Raw genomic sequence first — 22,315 nt, forward strand, 5'->3', positions numbered from 1 at the left:
ATATAATGTAGAAAGTTTAAAAATATTCAAATAGAATAATGTGAAAGCAAGTGATAGGATGGCTAGATTGAAAAGTCTGAGGACATGATCTTGAAGGTGACCCTGAATGATGAGAGAAGGGAACTGCTGTATGCAGACTGAGGCAAGGGCTTGCCAGGTGGGGGGGGACAGGTGGGGCAGGGGTCCCAAAGAGCTTGATGGACTTGGGGAATGGGAGGGACTTGCCAGGTGAGGAGCAGAGTGCAGGTGATAGGGGTGGGGCTCAGGTGCCAGTAAGTTTGGGCTTTTCTTAAGTGTGCTCAAAAGCTTTGGGTGGGCTGGGTGCGGTGGCTCACGCCTGTAATCCTAGCTCTCTGGGAGGCCAAGGTGGGAGGATTGCTCAAGCTCAAGAGTTCAAAACCAGCCTGAGGAAGAGTGAGACCCCGTCTCTACAAAAAATAGAAAGAAATTAATTGGCCAACTAAAAGTATATAGAAAAAAAATTAGCCAGGCATAGTGGCACGTGCCTGTAGCCCCAGCTACTCGGGAGGCTGAGGCAGGAGGATCTGCCTGAGCCCAGGAGTTTGAGGTTGCTGTGAGCTAGGCTGATGCCACGGCACTCTAGTCCAGGCAACAGAGTGAGACTCTGTCTCAAAAAAAACAAAAAGCTTCTGGTGTGTTTTAAGAAAGTGAGAGTACATTTTACAAGCATTTAAAAAGAATCTCTCTGTGGAGAACTCCTCTGTTTGAGGAAGTTTTTCTGGGTGGAGAAGCCACCATAGAGAGCAGGAATTCAAGAAGTTCGCCCAGGCAGGAGACTTATCTCAGTGAGCTGGGTGAGTGGTAATGCGGTCTCAAATTCAAGGTATGGGGAGGGACGGTGTGTAGGGGGTTAGAAGGTAGAGGGCCTGCTGAAGGATTCCATATGGGCTGTGAGCAAAAGCAGAGAATTGGGGGTGACACTTAGATTGGGTGGTGGCATTTATTGAGATGGGAAAGACTTAGATGAAAGAGCTCGTAAACTCTGAGGCCATATACAGAGGTGATGGGTTAGATAATTATGTTATTAAGAGTTCTTTTTTCGTTCCATTCTTAAGTGATCAATATATATATTTTTAACTAGGCAGTGTGTTAAGTGACTTACATGCACCATCTCATAAGACCCCTATGGAGTGGGTGCTATCAGCAGTTCCACTTATGGATGAGGAAATGTAGGCTTCTAGAGGCTAAATAACTGCCCAGGGCCAGGTCCTAACTTAGCAGCAGAGCTGGCCTTCATGTCTCCATCTCTCTCCTCTCCATCTTTTCCTTGGGGCCATACCAGGCAACTCTCTTTGGGCCTCATCCTTTGTTCTTTTTTCATAACACTAGACCTACTAGAGTCTACTGGCTAGACAACCATTTCAACTCCTTGATATCATCCCTGGAAGGGTGATCCTCTCTCTTCTGGAATGATCTGAGAACTCCCTGGCTCTTCCCTGTTCCCAGCTTAACCAGCTGACCTGGGGTTTTCCCCAGTGGAGAGAGGATGCCATGGTATAGGTTGGGGGACTAGAGGGGACTATCATGAGAAGTTTTAGACTTCATGTCACCTGCTGCTTTTGCTGTAGTAGGGTTCTTGCAGATGCATGAAATTGAAATTTTTGAGCTCAGGAATTTTCAATTTGAGATTAGACAACTTTTTGTATGGACGGTCACTTATTTCATGAGTTTTGTTTCTTTATTAGGAATCCTAACAAAGCAAGAGTAAAACTTACAGACTGACATTTGATGTCGCCTTCTTCCAGCCAGTGTGTTTTGCCTTGCTGTCCTGTTTTTAATTTTCACATTGGCGAATGGCTTTCTAATGTTGCAAAAAAAGTATTGATTTTTTTTTTGCTGTTTCTGTAGCGAAAGGCTCACCAAGGATACAGTCCTCTTTAGTGTAATAAGAACTTCAGTGTGCCCAGGGGTCTGCAGAACAGCTGTTGAGTACACATGGCAGGGGAATTGTGGCCAAGCCAGGGCCGTGTGTGCATGGGCGCAAATGCTGAATGTTCAGAAGAGAAAAGTGTTTGATCGCCTTCTGGACCATTGCTGAGCAGGTGCCAATCATTTCTGAGATGCCTCCTCTCCGTAACTCTCCTTTTCTTCTCCATGTCCTCTTATTCTTGCAAAATAAGAGCTGCACAAAGAATGCAAAGAAACGAGCAAAGGGCACGCTAAGGATAGTAAATAAGGGCAGACAGGCTGGCCTGGGTTTGAAGCATGATCTGGCCGTTTACAAGCCACATGATCCTGGGCTAAATACATAACCATCCTAAGCCTCAGTTTCACCATCTGTAAAATTGGAATAATGGGTTTTTATTCATCATACTAGTTGTGAGAATAAAAGAAAATAATAATGGTGGTAGCAGTAATTCAGGTTCATGATGCCCAATCCTTAACCCCAAACCCAGAAAGCACTAAAACTCTCAGATCTCAACTCCTTTGATGGCAAAACCTGCTTTTTTTTTTTTTTTTTTTTTTTTTTTTTTGAGACAGAGTCTCACTCTGTTGCCCAGACTAGAGTGCCGTGGCATCAACCTAGCTCACAGCAACCTCCAACTCCTGGGCTCAAGCGATCCTCCTGCCTCAGCCTCCCAAGTAGCTGGGACTACAGGCATGCACCACCATGCCCAGCTCATTTTTTCTATATATATTTAGTTGGCTAATTCATTTCTTTCTATTTTTAGTAGAGACGGGGTCTCGCTCTTGCTCAGGATGGTCTCAAACTCCTGACCTTGAGCGATCCTCCCGCCTCAGCCTCCCAGAGGGCTAGGATTACAGGCGTGAGCCACCAAGCCTGGCCCAAAACCTGCTTTTAACTCATGAAAGGCTGTTTTAGACTTTATTTATCCCACTTAAGAGAATATGCTATGTTTCCCTATAGAAGTGTTAATGTACTCACTTCAGGGGTGTCACTCCAGACATTGCAGACATATTATATAATCTGTGGTTATATACATGGTATTTCTTTTCCAAAATCTGAAAATCCATGAGCTCTGAAACATATCTAGTCTCAGAGTTTCAGATAAGTGATTGTGGAATTGTAATAGCTATTGTTTATGTATATAGTTCCCAGGTTTAGCTAAATACATGCAAACATGCAGGATGCTTGATTATGTTTGCATTGCAGATCTATAATAACTGCTTTCTTTTGGTAAAATATGTCCCATGCAATATTTGGTACATACTTATTCTAAAAAGTAGTTGTTTATCAGAAATTCAAATTTCACTGGGTATCCCATATTTTATCTGGCAACCATATTTATGTGGCAATGTGCCCAACACTGTTCTAAGCACTTTACATATATTTAGTCATTTAATTTGCATGATGATCCTCTGGGGCACTATTTTTTTTCTTTTTCTTTTTTTTTTTTTTGAGACAGAGTCTTACTCTGTTGCCTGGGCTAGAGTGCTGTGATGTTAGCCTAGCTCACAGCAACCTCAAACTCCTGGGCTCAAGCAATCCTCCTGCCTCAGCCTCCCAAGTAGCTGGGACTACAGGTATGAGCCACCATGCCCGGCTAATTTTTTTCTATTTTTTACTAGAGACAGGGTCTTGCTCTTGCTCAGGCTGGTCTTGAACTCCTGAACTTAAATGATCCTCCCTCCTCGGCCTCCCAGGGTGCCAGGATTACAGGCATGAGCCACCATGCCCGGCCTAGGGGGCACTATTTTTATTCCCATTTTACAGGTGAGGAAACTGAGACACAGAAAGGTTAAGTAACCTGCCTAAGGTTCTTGCTATTGTGTGGTGTTCTCCCATTCAAACCCAAGAGGTCTGACTCTAGAGTTTGTGACGATGACATGTTGCTTGAAAAGGGCTTAGCATAATTCCTGGCAGAGAAGAAATGCTCAATGTTGGTGATTTTACTATTATTATTTTTTATAGAGATGGGGTCTCACACCATCACCTAGGCTAGAGTGCAGTGGCATGATCATAGCTCACTGTAACCTCGAACTCCTGGGCTCAAGTCATCCTCCTGCCTCAGTCTCCCAAGTAGCTGGGACTACAGGCACATACCATCATGCCCACCTAATTTTTCTGTGTTTTTTTTTTTTTTATAGAGACAGGGATCTTACTGTCTTGGTCAGGTTGGTCTTGGACTCCTGGCCTCAAGTGATCCTCCTGCCTTGGCTTCCCAAAGTGCTGAGATTATTATTATTATTACTACCCTCTCCCTTGAGCCCTGATTAAACCTAAAAACTGAGGCTGGTGTATGGGGAGGTTGCCTCCACCTCTCCCACATAAACACTAGCTGGAGACTGCGTGAGAATTAACCTCATGTGCAGTGACTTGGGCGAGTGCACAGCCTGAGCTTTCACAGGTTTCCTTCATCATCATATTTCTTTTATTAAAACCTTACTCTCTGGGTTTTCTCCATGGAGCTGAATAGGAGGAAAGGAGTCTTGGTGTCTTGACAACTATGGTCCCTTGCAATTTGAAGTCACAGTTCCCTGCAGAAAGTGCAGCTCTACGTCCCGCTGTGAATCGTGAATGATGAATTGGGAGGCTGAAGCTAGAGTTTTCTCACTCAGCGGGCTCCTTTCCAAATTCAGTGTGAGTGATGTATTCCCCAGCTTTTGTATCAGGGGCAAGGTCAGAGCTGATCTTGCAGTTTTGCTAGGTACCTGCAAGAATACTGAGATGGAGAGGATACATTTGAGGGTTGGGGGCAGGGGAAGTTTGGGAAGGAGGCCAGAAAACAATGCACTTATGTGATTAAAAAATGTATATGAAGGCTCCCTTGTGTGACTGTAAATGTTGTGTGGGACAGAGACCTGTGTGATCCATGTCCCTGAGGTATCACATAGCAGATTCATTCTGTGGCTGCACAGAGTAACTATAAATGCAAACCAAAAGGAAGATTTTTATGTTTTAGCATATTTGCATATTAAATATAAAATGATAAAATAGTAGCAGTAAGTAAAAATGTACTTAGAGACAATCATATAAGTTCTAGAAAATAAAAATTAAGCCAATTTGAAATTTATCGAACTTCTAAACCAATTTTTTGCTAGTTTTTTTTTTTGGGGGGGGGGAAGGGAGCTTCGAAAATTGCAGGGGTTTTGAAATCCTATAGAAATTAGGGTGTTTATATTATTTATTTCATTGAAGACAAAAAGATGTTAGAAATTTCATAGAAAAGTCTAGGATGGAGAAATATCTAGCCTTATTTTTAAACCTAGAGGAACCATACATGTAACCAAATTGTAAGATGTGTATCTAAATTTACTCAGATTGTATTTTGGGGGCAATTCATTCACATTTAGCTGAAAACTCATTGGATTTTCATTATTTCAAACAAAAATGTATTCTGGCATTAATTGAAGTATGAAAATTGCCCAGAATGTCATCTTTCCAATGTCATTAAAATATTGGCTGCTATTTCTTTTTAATCAGTTGGTGCATATCTTTGTGCTAGCATGGTAGCCAGCAATTGTATGGCACTTGGAAGAGAGTTGAAGTTCAATATTAGGAATTTTGAAACCATCTTATTTTGTAATGAAAGATTTTCTTTTTCTTTTTTTTTTTTTTTGAGACAGAGTCTCGCTTTGTTGCCCAGGCTAGAGTGAGTGCCATGGCGTCAGCCTAGCTCACAGCAACCTCAAACTCCTGGGCTCAAGCGATCCTGTTGCCTCAGCCTCCCGAGTAGCTGGGACTACAGGCATGCACCACCATGCTCGGCTGATTTTTTCTATATATATTAGTTGGCCAATTAATTTCTTTCTATTTATAGTAGAGACAGGGTCTCGCTCTTGCTTAGGCTGGTTTTGAACTCCTGACCTTGAGCAATCCGCCCGTCTCGGCCTCCCAGAGTGTTAGGATTACAGGCGTGAGCCACCGCGCCCAGCTGAAAGATTTTCTTTTAAAGTTCATGGATACATATTTATGCACAAATTTTCTACCTATGGACTATCTTCTGTATGTAATTGTGTATAGGCTTATGAAAGAGGAAAAACTGGTTGATCAGTCTATTGTGTCTGTTAACTTACTAGAAATACTGAGTTCTGCCCCTAGACCTGGGCCCCTTTTTTAGAACACCCCACTTTGGCCCTCCTCTGGCCATGCCTCTCCCCTTATCAAGGAATCTTGGGGCCAAGTTGGCAGCTGTCTCCTACACCCCAGAATTCCCTGCCAGATGGCTCCTTTCAGGGCCTGTGTTGGTCTCTTCCTAGATTTTATTCCTCTGAGAGCTACACTGAATGTCAGGGGGCTCAAGAATTCATACCTGGCCTCCAGGTCTTTATGAAAGTATATTGTAAATGTGTATATATATATATATATATATATATATATATATATATATATGTATATATATATATATATATTTTTTTTTTTTTGAGACAGAGTCTCGTTTTGTTGCCCAGGCTAGAGTGAGTGCCGTGGCGTCAGCCTAGCTCACAGCAACCTCAAACTCCTAGGCTCAAGCAATCCTGCTGCCTCAGCCTCCTGAGTAGCTGGGACTACAGGCATGCGCCACCATGCCCGGCTAATTTTTTCTATATATATTAGTTGGCCAATTAATTTCTTTCTATTTATAGTAGAGACAGGGTCTCACTCTTGCTCAGGCTGGTTTCGAACTCCTGACCTCGAGCAATCCACCCGCCTCGGCCTCCCAGAGTACTAGGATTACAGGCGTGAGCCACCTCGCCCGGCCTATAAATATGTTGTTAAAATACTTAGATGACATGTGGGCCTCTGTTTTGGTTAACCTTCGCTGTGAAGCAAACCATCACCAAACCTTAGAGGCCGGAAACAAGAATGATTTACTATTTCTCATGATTCTGTATGTTTGGGGGATAGTTTCTCTGCTGATATTGCCTAGGCTCGTTCGTGCAGCTGCATTCAGCTGGAGGGTCACCTGGGCTGGAAGGTCAATGATGGCCTCAGTCACATGTCTGGCAGTTGGTGCTGGCTTGATTCTTTTCCATGCGGTCCCCTGTCTTTCAGGAGGCTTCTTCAAGGAGCAGCCTCGGGGCTCCATTCACAGGGAGTTAACATGGAAGGCACAAGGTCTCTTAAGGCTTAGCTTTGAGACTGACAAGAAGTTCCTTCTGTCAATTCTGTTGGTCAAAGCAAGTGACAAGGTCAGCCCAGATTCAAAGCAGTGAAAATAGACTCTACCACTTGCTGGGAAGAGTAGCAAAGTCACTTTGCAGAAGGACACGCAGGATGGGAAAAAAGAGTCACACTTAGCTTTGCAAATAATCAACCATACACTACATTTGTATTCTTGTCCTGTGCCCCACAGATGGGATGGTCTTGAAAAAACCAATAGCATTAATATCCACTCACTCTGAATGAAGTCATTTCATATAGCGAAGTTAATTCAGAAAGTAATTTGAGGAGAAATTTGAAAGCCAAGGCTTGGGAACTGGTTGATATGAAATCGTTGTTTAATTTGGAAGAGAACAGTACACAACGTTCAGTGCTTGTCATTAATCCTATGATTTTCTTTTTAAATAGCTGCTGCCATCTTGAGTAAAGTAAATCTGTCTGTGGATCCTTGTGATAATTTCTTCCGGTTCGCTTGTGATGGCTGGATAAACAATAATCCAATTCCTGAAGATATGCCAAGCTATGGGGTTTATCCTTGGCTAAGACATAATGTTGACCTCAAGTTGAAGGGTAAGTTTCTACTGGGGTTTGGTGATGCGCATTACAGAAAGCAATATTTGACAAGAAAAATGTAGTTTAGGATTTGAAGCATGACTTTTCACTTTTTAACTCTACTAAGTTCATTTCCAAGAATTTTTAATGTGGAAGATTGAAAAGAAACTTTGCAGAATTCTGGTATCCCGGATCTCAGTGCAAGTCTAATGTAGGTTACATTTCCATTCAATAATAATTAATTTCTACTGCTGAAAGATAAATAGCATTTGATTGAGATTGGGAAAAGGAATAATTAATGAAAATTATATCAACATACTTATTTGTCTGTTGTGTTCAGAGTACACTTCATTTCTTGTTCATTGTGTCCTGGATTGTCATGGTTTACAAAATGTACTTAACACCTCATCATCTTTTGACATCACTTTTGAGAACTCTGGATGACCTTGTGGTTGTCATATTGTTCCTGTTAACTTCTAAGTTGGCTCTAGGGAGACTCACTTTTCTCCCTTGGCTTCTCTAGCAATGAAAGGCTCACTCACACATACTCACACGTGCATACACACACTCACGTATGTGGTCAAACACACTCCTCCCTCCCCCAAAGTTGGAAATATCTGTTACTGGAAGATAGCTACTTTGTTTTCATTGAATCTAATTTTTATGCTAAGCTATTAGAGAAAGCACTTCAGGAGGAAAGTAGGAAGATTTCAAAGCCAGATAAGAAAATTGTTTTGAGAAGGCAAAAATACTATGTGTTTTTTTTTTCTTTTTGACAACTTTGAGTTGTGCTATGTAACTTGCATTCAGTAACACCTACAAAGAATTTCTGAGAAGTTATAAGAATCATCATTTTTTCTTTCCCATTTCCATTTCCCTAAGATTTTAAGTACATGAAAATTAAATATGTATCATTTTATAACAAGTGAAACTCTTGGCAAAATAATTAGATACCTATTGTCATTTGGAAAGGAAAATGTGCTTAAATTTTACAACTAGATATAAATCACATGGACTTATATTTTCTATTAGGAGACCCACACTTAGTCTTGGTAAATTATAAATGAAAGTTTGCAAGAATGTCAGGGTTTCCCATACCATAAATAAGACCTTGAGGACTGAGTTTACTAATACTTATTTCCTTGTAGGACATTAATTCACATGGGTCCTTCATCTACCATTCTTGTCCATTTCCCATTTTCTTTCTCTAGCTTTTCTTTCTTGATAGATGTGTACATACAAGCATAATCATGCACACAGAAATATTACCAAAAGATAAGAAAATAATAAGATTTCCAGATCTTGTATCTCCTTTTTACATTCGTTTGTAACTCAACGATTTCTATCTTTAGGACATGAAGTGGTTAGAATAATGTAAAAATTAAAGTCTGTATTGATGTACTTTGTTTGAGGGGAATACTGTATATGGGCTCCTTCATGAAATAAGAATAAATTGTTCAGTACAGGGGTTTTTTGCTTGCTGGCTTCCTTTTAAAAAGTTAAAAATTTCATTTCTAAGCTCAGTTGGGAAAATAAAAAAGAGGAAAAAGTAGAAAGTTGTTCCTAAATCTACCTTTAGAAATAACTGCCAATAAGGCAATTGGGTATATTTCTTTACAGATTTTGTGCTGTGTGTAGGTCCATATGCATAACCTCATTAACACACTCCTCATATATTTTAAAAATTAGCTGATAATATGCATACTACTATGTAACCTGGGTTTTTAAATTTTTTTTTTTATTTTTTGAGACAGAGTCTCACTTTGTTGCCCAGGCTACAGTGCTGTGGCATCAGCCTAGCTCACAGCAACCTCAAACTCCTGGGCTCAGGCGATCCTCCTGCCTCAGCCTCCCGAGTATCTGGGACTACAGGCATGTGCCACTATGCCCGGCTAATTTTTTCTATATATTTTTAGCCATCCAAGTAATTTCTATTTATTTTTAGTAGAGACAGGGTCTCGCTCTTGCTTAGGCTGGTCTTGAACTCCTAAGCTCTAGCGGTCCTCCCGTCTCGGCCTCCCAGAGTGCTAGGATTACAGGCATGAGTGTAACCTGTTTTTAAAAACTGCTTTCCTCATAGACATGGGTTATATCAGTAGATAACTTTTCTTATTATAAATAACACTGTAATAAACATCCTTGTGTACACATCTTTATGTCCTTATCTAAATGTATCCTTAAATACATTCCAGAAATGGAATTATTGGGTTGAAAGAGTACTCACAATTTAACTTTTGATGCACATAGCCAAATTGCCCTTTAGAAAGTTTATTTCTAGGTATACATATATATATATATATATATAATTTTTTTTTTTTTGCTGTTTTAAATAACTTTTTTGTGGGCTGATTGCCCACAGCTGCTCTGGAAAAAATAATAAGAAAATAAATGAATGTTATAAAAATTATTTAAAAAAATAAATAACTTTTTTTCGATCAACTGTTTTCTGTGGAATAAAGTAGGGATCAGCAAACTATGGCCAATGGGCCAAATCCAACCCACTGCCTGTTTTTGTAAATAAAGTTTTATTGGAATACAATCGTATCCATTCATTTATGCATTATCAATGACTGCTTTAATGCTCCAATGGCAGAGCCAAGTAGTTGCCCCAGAGGCTGTATTCCCACAAAGCCTAACATATTTACTCTCTGATCTTTATGGACAAAGTTTGCCAACCCCTGATGCTTGGTGTAAAGTCAAGCTTTGATGTATTTATATTGGATCTGATTAGAACTGTCTTATTCATTAATAGCTTTTTTGGTGGCTTCTTTAGGATTTTTTTTTTTTTTTTTTTTATTTTTTTTTTTTGCGACAGAGTCTCACTTTGTTGTCCAGGCTAGAGTGAGTGCTGTGGCGTCAGCCTAGCTCACAGCAACCTCAAACTCCTCGGCTTGAGTGATCCTTCTGCCTCAGCCTCCCGAGTAGCTGGGACTACAGGCATGCGCCACCATGCCCGGCTAATTTTTTTTATATATATATCAGTTGGCCAATTAATTTCTTTCTATTTATAGTAGAGACGGGGTCTCGCTCTTGCTCAGGCTGGTTTTGAACTCCTGACCTTGAGCAATCCGCCCGCCTCGGCCTCCCAAGAGCTAGGATTACAGGCGTGAGCCACAGCGCCCGGCCTTCTTTAGGATTTTTTAACATAGTTAATCATAAAGGTAAGAAATCCCAGAACAGTGTTTAGTAATAGCAATGATAACGGGTATACTTTTCTTATTTTTAACCTGGGTGGTAATGCCTCTAGTATTTCTCAGCAAAATATATACATTTTTAAATTTCTGATAGTTATTCTTTATTGCATTCTATTGTTCCTAGTTTGCAAAAGGGTGTTCAAGACAAATGCCTCATTGTCATTTATCAAGAGACTTAGATGAGCTATCTCTTTTTTTTTTTTTTTTTTTTTGAGACAGAGTCTCACTCTGTTGCCCAGGCTAGAGTGAGTGCCGTGGCGTCAGCCTAGCTCATAGCAACCTCAATCTCCTGGGCTCAAGCAATCCTTCTGCCTCAGCCTCCCAAGTAGCTGGGACTACAGGCATGCACCACCATGCCCAGCTAATTTTTTTCTCTATATATTAGTTGGCCAATTAATTTCTTCCTATTTTTAGTGGAGACGGGGTCTCGCTCTTGCTCAGGCTGGTTTCGAACTCCTGACCTCGAGCAATCCACCCGCCTCGGCCTCCCAGAGTGCTAGGATTACAGGTGTGAGCCACCGCGCCCGGCCAGATGGGCTATCTCTTTTAACTTCTGTAGATTTCCTCATGCTGAACTAAACTTATAATTTTGAAATAAATCCTACCTCTGAATGGTTTAAGAATTGCCAGAATTGAATAAGCTAGTGTTTTGTTTCCTACGTTTGTGTTTCTATTTGTGATTCATATTGGTCCATGGCTTTTCGTGTGCTAAGTTTGTCAAATTCTATTATTAAGATTGTGCTGGCCTTGTGAAACAAAGTGGGAGGTTTCCTGTATATTTCTATGCTCTGGGAAAGATACAGCTCAATAAATCCGAAGTTATTCTGTGACAAGCACTCTAAAGGACAAGTTCACAAACTGATCTTGGGGTTCTTGCTTCAAGTATAAAGAAGGAGAGCAAATGGTAGAGTCGAGTCTCTTTCAAAATTAGTATCATCTTGTACCAGATGTATATAAAATATCCTTTAAATTTTGCATTTTGACGTAATTCAGACTTAGAGAAATTGAACGAATAGCGCAAGGTACTCCTATGAACCCTTTACCCAGATTCCATGATTGTTACCATTTGTTACATTTGCTCTGTTATTTTTTTTCTTACTCTCTACAATGTATAGATATTGTATAGATACAGAGAAAGAGACATTTATATACTTTTATACATATAGATAATACATGATAAAATGTCTCTAAATGTATAGATATTGATATATATACAGATTTTTAAATGAACTTTGCAAGTATATTGCAGATTATTAAAGTGTATAGAGCTTTTTGTGCTAGCAATCTTTGTCTTTTTCTTAAACATTGGATCTTTAAATTCTATCTCTATCTCTTTATATATTCTATATCTATGTGTCTATCAGTCTATCTACCTATCCATCTAACTGTCCATCCATTTATCATTCCATCCAGGTAACACTCATTGTAGACTAACCATCAATAAGCAAGAAGAAAAATACATTTCAAATCCTAACAGCCAGCAATTACAACTTTTAAAATGCAAATATACATATAAAATTATGTCTCTCTTAAAAGGGACCAAATAATATATTCTGTTTTTATAATCTTTTTACTTGACATGTGAACATCTTTTCCTGTCAATAAAAATAGCTCTATGCCATCATTTGCCAAGACTGCTTTGTGTGGGTATGTGTACTATAATTTATCTAGCCAATGCCTCTGTTACCATTTAGGTTATTTCCAGTTTTTCCCCTATTGTAAGCCACTCAGAGCATGAGTTTTGAAGCCTCAGGAGCTGGATTTGAATCCTAGTTTCCTTTCATTTACCCTCTATGTTACTTTGGGCCTATTAAGCATCTCACCTATCTCAGTTTTCCTATCTTTAAAATGGAGATAAGAATACCCTTATCATAGGTTTTTTTTATGGGGATTAAAGGAGATGACTTATATAAATTACCGAGTCTAGTTCCTGGCACATACCAGGCCCTCAATAAATATTTGTCTTTTGTCTCTCGATTTTATTTCAAAGATAGTTCTAAGGTTCATGAAGTAATGTCTGTCAAATGCTTTAAGTTTTATTCTGGTCTTATCCTTTGTGTAAATATCTTGTGCTTTCAAAATATTGAATACTGTCAAGATCTTTTTCCTCACCCTTGATAAAAAAAGAGAACATCCAAAAATAAAACCCAATACTACCAATCAAAAGAATACTGTTTTCTTATGGCTGATAGAGAACACACAGATACTGCTGTCCAATTTGTGAAATAAAATGGATTTGAAATACCTGGCTGATGAAAAATTGCCCTCTATTGAAGTCAGCAACCTGGCTTTGTGAATTTTTTTCTTTAAATGGCATATAAGACTCAGATTTCTACTTGGAAAATAAAATTATTTCTTGTTCTCTACAAGAAGCAAGATTTTTTTTTAAAGAAAAGGCTGAATGTAGTCATGTGTTTGTCTTCAAATTCCCATTCTACAAAACCCCCCAAATTTGTCTTCATGTGACCATGAATATGACATAGCACACATTACTTTATGAATGAGCAGATGGAAATTTAGCAAGTGAGCACTTATGAAACATGAGGCAATGAATGGGATAGAACACTTATGTCAAATAGAAGACAGATGACTGAAGGTAAGGCCAGATCATCTCTATTATGGAATAGCCATCTTTGCCAATATTTTGTGAAGAAATACAGTTTATTATTTTCAAACACAGCTCTGGCAAAACAATAAAATGAAGTAGAGACTGTGCATTAATGAGCAGATAAAGATGATTGTGATTCATAGATTGGTTATTTATTTGTAAATACCTGCTGGCTGAGATTCAAGTGGTTCTTCATAATTAAATACCCCTTGCCCTCCACCACTTAATCTTGTTTTTCTATAATTGATCCTAGCCAAATCATCATTTTTTTTTTTTTTGAGACAGAGTCTTACCGTGTTGCCCAGACTAGAGTGCCATGGCGTCAGCCTAGCTCACAGCAACCTCAAACTCCTGGGCTCAAGCAATCTTCCTGCCTCAGCCTCCTGAGTAGCTTGGACTACAGGCATGTGCCACCATGCCCGGCTAGATTTTTCTATATATTTTTAGTTGTCCAGCTCATTTCTTTCTATTTTTAGTAGGGACGGGGTCTCGCTCTTACTCAGGCTGGTCTCAAACTCCTGAGCTCAAGCGATCCTCTTGTTTCAGCCTCCCAGAGTGCTGGGATTACAGGCGTCAGCCACCACACCCAGCCCCAAATCATCTTTTGCAGATAATAGAAACCTGAAAACTTCAGCTCCTGTATAGTTATTTAATAATTTGGAAGTTCAGTTTATTGAAGACATATGAATTGTGTCATTTTTGTCATACTGTGTATAAAGTATAATGATGTACCAAACTGAGCCTTGACTTTATCAAATTCTTTTAAACAAATGACATCAGGCTGGTAAAAGTGGCAATGCAGGGCAGGCGGGGGGCAGTGCTAAAGACCAACCATCCATTGTGGTGGGCTTTTTATTCCTAGGGAAAACTCAGCCACTGTAATTTTGAGTGTGTCTGCTATATAAACTGGATGTACCCACACAGAGAAGATTTTTACTTTTCTCAGATCATGTTGGCTGTTTTGAATGTGGTCACACAAGAAACAAGCAAATTACCAAATGATACATATGTCACTATAGTCTCATGTGTGGAAAGGGGTGCTATATGAAGATTTGGGCCTGCATTGAAGACCTTTGGAATGTAAAATGAAATAATGTTACTTGAAAAGTTTCTCGTTCACATTTTTCCTACTCTTATACACCATTTGAGCATGGATGGGGTTGCGTGGTACATGGAGTGTGAGGGGAGGGAAGACGTTTTCAGGTTAAAAAATTTTAGCAATTGTCAGGAGAAATTCACTTCAAATAAAGAGGGGTTGGGTAATGGGTTCAAAAATACAGTTAGGCCAGGCACAGTGGCTCACGCCTGTAATCCTAGCACTCTGGGAGGCCGAGGTGGGTGGATAGCTCAAAGTCAGGAGTTCAAGACCAGCCTGAGCAAGAGCGAGACCCCATCTCTATAAAAAATAGAAAGTAATCGGCCAACTAAAAATATATAGAAAAATTTAGCCGGGCATGGTGGCACATGCCTGTAGTCTCAGCTACTCGGGAGGCTGAGGCAGGAGGATCGCTTGAGCCCAGGAGTTTGAGGTTGCTGTGAGCTAGGCTGATGCATGACACTCTAGCCCGGGCAACAGAGTGACACTCTGTCACAAAAAAACAAACAAAACAACAACAACAAAAATTTTAGCAATTGTCAGGAGAAATTCACTTCAAATAAAGAGGGGTTAGGTAATGGGTTCAAAAATAGTTAGAAGGAATAAGATCTAGTACTCGGCAGCACAATCATGTGACTATAATTAACACTAATTTATTTTATATTTCAAAATAACTAGAAGAGTAGATTTGGAATGTTCCCAGCACAAAGTAGTGATAAATGTTTGAGGTGAAAGATATCCAAATTATCCATATTTGATCATTACACATTGAATGTTTATAAGAAATAATCACATGTATCCCATAAATATGTCCAACTATTATGTATCCATAAAAATTAAAAAATCAAAACAAAATAGAAATAATTTTTTTCTGAAGCCTTTATGGAAAATGTGTATATATCTCTAGGATATGTTCTCTTTCTAAATAGCTAAATAAGCAAAAGAGGCCATGAGAGTGACCATCATGTGTAAAAGCTTGTGTTCTGGTAGTTCTGACAGTCTCTTAGGTTTTCTTCCGGGTGTCCCTTTCCACCCCAAGTGTGTGTGGTTGTCTTGCTTTTGACTCTGACTTGCTCTAGGCATTTGTTTTTAAGATCTGATTTCTTCCCCTGATAGCTTTTTTTTTTTTTTTTTTTTTTTTTTTGAGACAGAGTCTCGCTTTGTTGCCCAGGCTAGAGTGAGTGCCGTGGCGTCAGCCTAGCTCACAGCAACCTCAAACTCCTGGGCTTAAGCGATCCTTCTGCCTCAGCCTCCCGAGTAGCTGGGACTACAGGCATGCGCCACCATGCCCGGCTAATTTTTTATATATATATCAGTTGGCCAATTAATTTCTTTCTATTTATAGTAGAGACGGGGTCTCGCTCTTGCTCAGGCTGGTTTTGAACTCCTGACCTTGAGCAATCTGCCCGCCTCGGCCTCCCAAGAGCTAGGATTACAGGCGTGAGCCACAGCGCCCGGCCTAATTTTTTATATATATATCAGTAGGCCAATTAATTTCTTTCTATTTATAGTAGAGACGGGGTCTCGCTCTTGCTCAGGCTGGTTTTGAACTCCTGACCTTGAGCAATCCGCCCGCCTCGGCCTCCCAAGAGCTAGGATTACAGGCATGAGCCACCACGCCCGGCCTCCCTGATAGCTTTAATGTGGCTGTTCTGTCACTAGTGGTTCATATTATACACATAAGTTGGGTATGCTCTGTACGAACCAGCTCTATTCATTACACTTGTTCTGAGTTGTATCATATTTCATTTAGGGGAAATGCACTTGCTTCAAATACTTTGAAATGCTCAGTATTCTTGATTGTACTAACCGATCTTTGAAAATAGTTTGATTTACTGAGTATTTGCTTTTTTCCTGGTACCAATAGAGACCGCAACTCAAACTGGCTTAACCAATAAAAGAAATATGCTGGTTTAGGTAACCAGGAAGTCTAGTAATTATGTGGACTTCAGGTAAGGGTTGATCCAACAGCTGAACCATGTTATTAAGGATCACATTTCTTTCTCTCTCAACTCTGACATCCACTGATCCACCATGTCATGTTTCTTTCTAAGTCTGTTTAGTCATAAGATTGTTGTTTAATAACAACTAGAATTTATGCTTCCTCATTTGCATCTAGCAAGAGGCATTGTGTTATAGACATAGGGGATATAGTACAGAGATGGATAAGGTCTCATAGACTGTCCTCATGGAAATTACAATCTGTACATCACACAGTGTTCTAGTAGGTATTGAAATCAAGACTGTAGAGCTGTACTGGCTTTTTTTTTTTTTTTTTTTTTGAGACAGAGTCTCACTCTATTGCCTGAGCCAGAGTGCCGTGGCACCAGCCTACCTCACAGCAACCTCAAACTCCTGGGCTCAAGCAATCCTTCTGCCTCAGTCTCCTGCGTAGCTGGGACTACAGGCATGCGCCACCATACCTGGCTAATTTTTTCTCTATATATTTTTAGTTGGCTAATTAATTTCTATTTTTGGTAGAGACAGGGTCTTGCTCTTGCTCAGGCTGGTTTTGAACTCCTGACCTTGAGCAATCCTCCCATCTCAGCCTTCCAGAGTGCTAGGATTACAGGCATGAGCCACCGCGCCCAGCCTGTACTGGCTTTTGAGTACTTGAAATGTGGCTAGCTGGAATTGAGACATGCTGCGAGTGTAAAATAAACACCAAATTTTAAAGATATCATTTTTAAAAAAGTAAATATCATTAATAAATTGATTTCATTTATGATCAGTGATTACAAGTAGAAATGATAATTTTAAGATATGTTAAGGCAAATAAAATATATTATTAAACATAATCCCACCTCCTTTTTACTTATTTCAATGTAGCTATAAGAAAATTAAAAATTATACATGTAGCTCTGATAATTATATCAGACAGTGCTACTCTAGAGTGCTGAATGGGCCATTAGAAAGGTAAGCTATCTGGGAATAAATGAATTTCAGTGCTAGAGAGGGACAGAGAACACCTTTATTAAAAATAGTCCCCTACCCCCATCTTCAGTCCTTCTGGATTTGTGTTCTTTGTGGTACTTATAAGCATCTGAAATGATCTTATTTGTGCACTTGCTTACTTGTTCTTCTCGCCTCTGCTCACTCCCACCCCCGCAGATGGTAAACTCCATGAGAGTCAGAACCTTGTCCGTTTTGGGTGTCCCTGTGACCCAAGCATCAAGCATAGTGCCTGCTACATAGCAGGTGCTCAGCAAATACTTGCTGAAGAAAGGAGAGAAAAAATGCGGGGCTGGGTGCGCAGTGGTGGAGGCAGCTGGCTGGGTGGGGAGGAGTGGTTTTTTCTTTTCCTTTTTCTCCATCTCCCCCTGGGCCTGGGATTCTGCACGCTGAGAAGACTCCTGAGATGCAACTGGGGCTTGCCCCTGACGGGAAGAGGAGTTGTCAGTCATTCTCCATGTGTCTTCTGGGCCTCGGGGAGGCAGGACAGGGACATGGGCAACGAGACAGGCTTGATCCCTTCTAAGACTCCCTGTGCAAGTATGATCTTGTGCAAGTTACAGACAAGAAAAATAAGAACTTGGGAGATGAGGTTCAATTTTGGGCTCTGAAAAAAAAAAAAAAAAAAACAACAACATTGGGATTCTGACACTTATCAGCAGTGTGAACATGGGCAAGCCACTTCTCTCTGAGCCTCGGTTTCTTATCTGGTGATAGCGTTGGATGAACGCAGCGAGATGCGTGGGAAGTCTTCTGCACAAGGTTCAATAAATAGAATCTCTTATTACCACTAATGTCACAAGGATTAAATTAATGTTCTAAAAAACACTTGGCACATAGTAGATGCTTAAGAAATACTAGTACCCTAGCCAAATGACAACTTTAATTGGTAAGAAAACTTTAGCAGCATTATTAAAGTAAAATACTATAATCTAGTTTCTCCCCAAAGTCATAACATGCCTATAAATAAGGAAGCTGATCCTGAAAGAGGTGAACATGGAGGTGAAAACAGAGGATTAGGACATCTGTGCATATTCCCAACTTTTGTTGCCAGACCTTTGTAATGACCCTAAACCCTAGAGGGTTTTGATAATCTAATGGGCCAGACAACACATCCATTCAGGGCCATGTTAATTTTTTTTTTTTTTTTTGAGACAGAGTCTCGCTTTGTTGCCCAGGCTAGAGTGCCATGGCGTCAGCCTAGCTCACAGCAACCTCAAACTCCTGGGCTCAAGCGATCCTCCTGCCTCAGCCTCCCAAGTAGCTGGGACTACAGGCATGCGCCACCATGCCTGGCTAATTTTTTCTATATATTTTTAGTTGTCCGGCTAACTTCTTTCTATTTTTAGTAGAGACGGGGTCTCGCTCTTGCTCAGGCTGGTTTCGAACTCCTGACCTTGAGTTATCCTCCCGCCTCAGCCTCCCAGAGTGCTAGGATTATAGGCGTGAGCCACTGCATCTGGCCCCATGTGATTTTTAAATCACTCCTATATAAAGAGAGAGAAGAGGAAAGGGGAATTGGTGAAAATAAAAAAAAGTGCCTACTTAGGCCATTCTAGATCTTCTCTATATGCTACTTTAAAAAATATTTCCATTCATTTCCCTTTCTTCTCTCCTATATATATATATTTTTTTTTTGAGACAGAGTTTCACTCTATTGCCTGGGTGAGTGCAATGGTGTCATCCTAGCTCACAGCAACCTCAAACTCCTGGGCTCAAGCAGTCTTTCTGCCTCAGCCTCCCAAGTAACTGGGACTACAGGCATGCGCCACCATGCCAGGCTAATTTTTTCTATATGTTTTTAGTTGTCCAGCTAACTTCCTTTCTATTTTTAGTAGAGACAGGGTCTCGCTCTTGCTTAGGCTGGTCTCGAACTCCTGAGGTCATGCGATCCTCCCGCCTCCCAGAATGCTAGGATTACAGACGTGAGTCACTGCACCCAGCCTTCTATTCTCTTTTCTTTCTCTCATTCCTAGAGGATCCTTAACTTGGGTCCGTAAGAGAGCTGTCCCCAAGAGAGCTTGGATCCATAAGGTCCCCAAGAGAGCTGTCAATAGAATTCAAGGACTTGAATGGGAAAAAAATGCACCTTTATTTTTCACTATCCTCTAATGGAACCTTAGGATTTTCTTTAATCATGAATGTAGGCAACAAACCCTGGTACTGTTAATACAAGCAGTACCTGTGACTTTGTTACCAATGGGAATCACGACTTTTAAGATCTTGTTACAGATACTTTAATTGTTAGATACAATGTTAGGTCTTGTTATTTAATAAGTTAATGAAGTAGCACATATACATAATATCACATAGTAAAAAAATATGTTAACTGTGTTTCCAAATACCTGGTTTTCTTTGTAAATGTATAACTTCTTATTTTATGCACTTATAAACATTCTAACAATGGTTTGTAGGTTTCAACAGACAAGGGATGTAGGTTTCAATAGGCTGCAAGGGATGTAAAAAAGATGAAGAGCCCTGGTGTATGTAAGGACTGCTGGAGCAGGACATGGTTTTATTTAGCTTCAGCTTCTCGATACATCTTAATTCAGGTGTTTTGAGTGGAGTTGGCTATTACATGGCTCCATGGGTCCACTCACACCCAAATCTTTGAACAGTCCACTGTCTAGACTCCCCGGATAATGAGCACATTACTGGCAGTTAATATGTGTTTATAAGGATATTAGATGAAACCAGAGATTTGTGTTTGGAGATTTGGGCCAATGCTAACCCTTGAACTGATTAAGCGCAGGCTTTATACCACAGAACACATATTTTTAGGCAAAAATTACTGTGTTGCAGTGTGCTTATCACAAAAGCAGGGTATTAAAGGTCAACTCCCAACTAGAGATGATACAGCTTCTACTGTGGTGTAGTTAAAAATATTTGCAAACAGTGCAAATGATTGAAAATAGTAATACACAAAGTAGAGTGTTTATTCTTAAGTACATGCTACACAGTATGAAAGAGCTAGCTTGTCCAATCTGGAAGACAGGGCCTCTTAGTTGAACTTGGAAGGGTGGGGAATGGGAGAGACTGCAAATCTGGAGGTGCTTGGAGTAAAGTTCCAAGGCGAAGACTGAATATATGTAGCTTGGCCTTGTTGGAAGGAAGGAATGAACAGGGCTGTTGGTGAGAGATGACAGGAGTGAGATGGGCAGATGAAGGATGTTGAAATCCATTTGCGAGATTTTTGACTTGCACGAGGGAATGCTGAAGTTTCTGAGAAGTGGAGCAGCAGCTTGAAAATACTATGCATGGGAATATTGACTGAAAAAAGGAGTGGGAAAGCAGACGAGGGGGCCTTTTTGTAGCATAAATATTGCAACACATTATGGTAAGTTTCTTGCGAGTTAGCTTGCGTGCTGTAGGAGGAAAGAAACATTTTACTTAGGAGATTGTTGACTAAATTTAGATTCTTTTGACTAAATATAAGTTCGTTGGCATGACTAATGACACAGGATATGTGCATCCTGAGAAAGATGTATACACCCACAATGATACTTCTCCACCTGCTCACACCCAGGTCTCGTTTTACATGGTTGGTGTCTAGAAGTGTATTTTCCTTTGCAGTTGTTCAGAAGGGTTGCATATTTTTGAAAAACCGCTTCCTGAAAGAGGATGACTGTTTAGAAAGGAAAGAAAAATCCTAGCTGGCTTTAGTGGTAACAGTTTGGAGGCGTACCCACGTGAGTTTTGGTGGTAACAATTCCTGAAGCTTCTCCAAGTGTCCACGTGTTCCCGCCGTTGGTTGCCAGAAGCCAGAATAATAATGGAACCGAGAATAGGGACTTTTGTGACAACTTCCAGGGGCATCCAGATTTCATAGCAGAAGCAGATGACTCAGATTTCCTATGCCTTAGAGAGAGAGAGGTGACTCCCTTGTCTTGACCAAACTCCTGATTGATCCATGGCAGAATGGAGGCACTAGAAAAATTAAAAAGTTTGTTGTGCGCTAAAAGGCATGGCTCAACTGAGTTGAAAATTTTATCCTTGCATTAGCAAACTCTCTGATTACATGGCTCCGGCTGCACTCTCACTTTCAATTTTGAGAACTTTTCAGCTGTAACGGAAGGTGCGGACGGGTCAAGCATCTTTACAATGTGACAAAAATCCCTATTTCTCCCCTGATCTACTATTAATAAGGGGGTATTTCTACTCATTACTGTGAAGTGAACCTTTAATAGATTAAAAAAATTATAAGACCTTATTACACAGGGAAGGGTCTAATGAGGCTAGGTACGTTGTAGAGCTGACCTTGTTTAATAATATCCTTAGTTACCATCTGTTGAACTGTCTCCACTGAGCTCCCAACATGCCTATAAGATGTAAGATTTATCTGCATTTTTCAGATGAGAAAATAGGAACCAAGCAGTATAATAACTAGCCCAATAAGGTCACCCAGCTAATAGGTAATGGAGCCAGGATTAGAATTCGAGTTGTTTGACCCTTAGCACCTAGGAAGGAGGTATTATCTCCATTTTATGGTTGTATAAACTGAGGCTTGGAGAGGTTAAGTAATTCATCCATATTCATATAGCTAGTGACCTACACGGATATCTTCAGAGTAGCCTTGTCTAATAGAAATATAATGTGAGTCACAGTTGTAAGTCACATGTGATTGCATGTTATTTTCTAAGAACCATATTTAAAAAGTAAAAATGTAACAGCTGAAATGATATATTTTATTTAACCCAACATATTCAAAATATTGTCATTTCAACATACAATCAATATAAAAAATTTATCCATGAGACATTTTCCATTCTTTCTGTCCTGCTAAGTCTTTGAAATCTGGTGCTTATCTCACACTTGCAACACGTCTCCATTCGCACCAGCCACATTGC

At 40.1% G+C, this 22,315-nt stretch overlaps 1 protein-coding gene across 2 annotated transcripts in view; it reads left to right on the plus strand.

The window, feature by feature from the left end:
• PHEX (phosphate regulating endopeptidase X-linked) overlaps positions 1-22,315 on the plus strand; it is a 209,578-nt gene that overhangs the window by 8,377 nt on the left and 178,886 nt on the right. For both annotated transcript variants that reach the window (XM_012784616.2, XM_075999112.1), the window contains exon 3: positions 7,475-7,636. In XM_012784616.2, the coding sequence (XP_012640070.1) occupies positions 7,475-7,636 (162 nt within the window). The remainder of the gene's footprint in view (positions 1-7,474; positions 7,637-22,315) is intronic.

The sequence above is a fragment of the Microcebus murinus genome, chromosome X (assembly GCF_040939455.1).
Source record: "Microcebus murinus isolate Inina chromosome X, M.murinus_Inina_mat1.0, whole genome shotgun sequence".
Lineage (NCBI taxonomy): Eukaryota > Metazoa > Chordata > Mammalia > Primates > Cheirogaleidae > Microcebus > Microcebus murinus.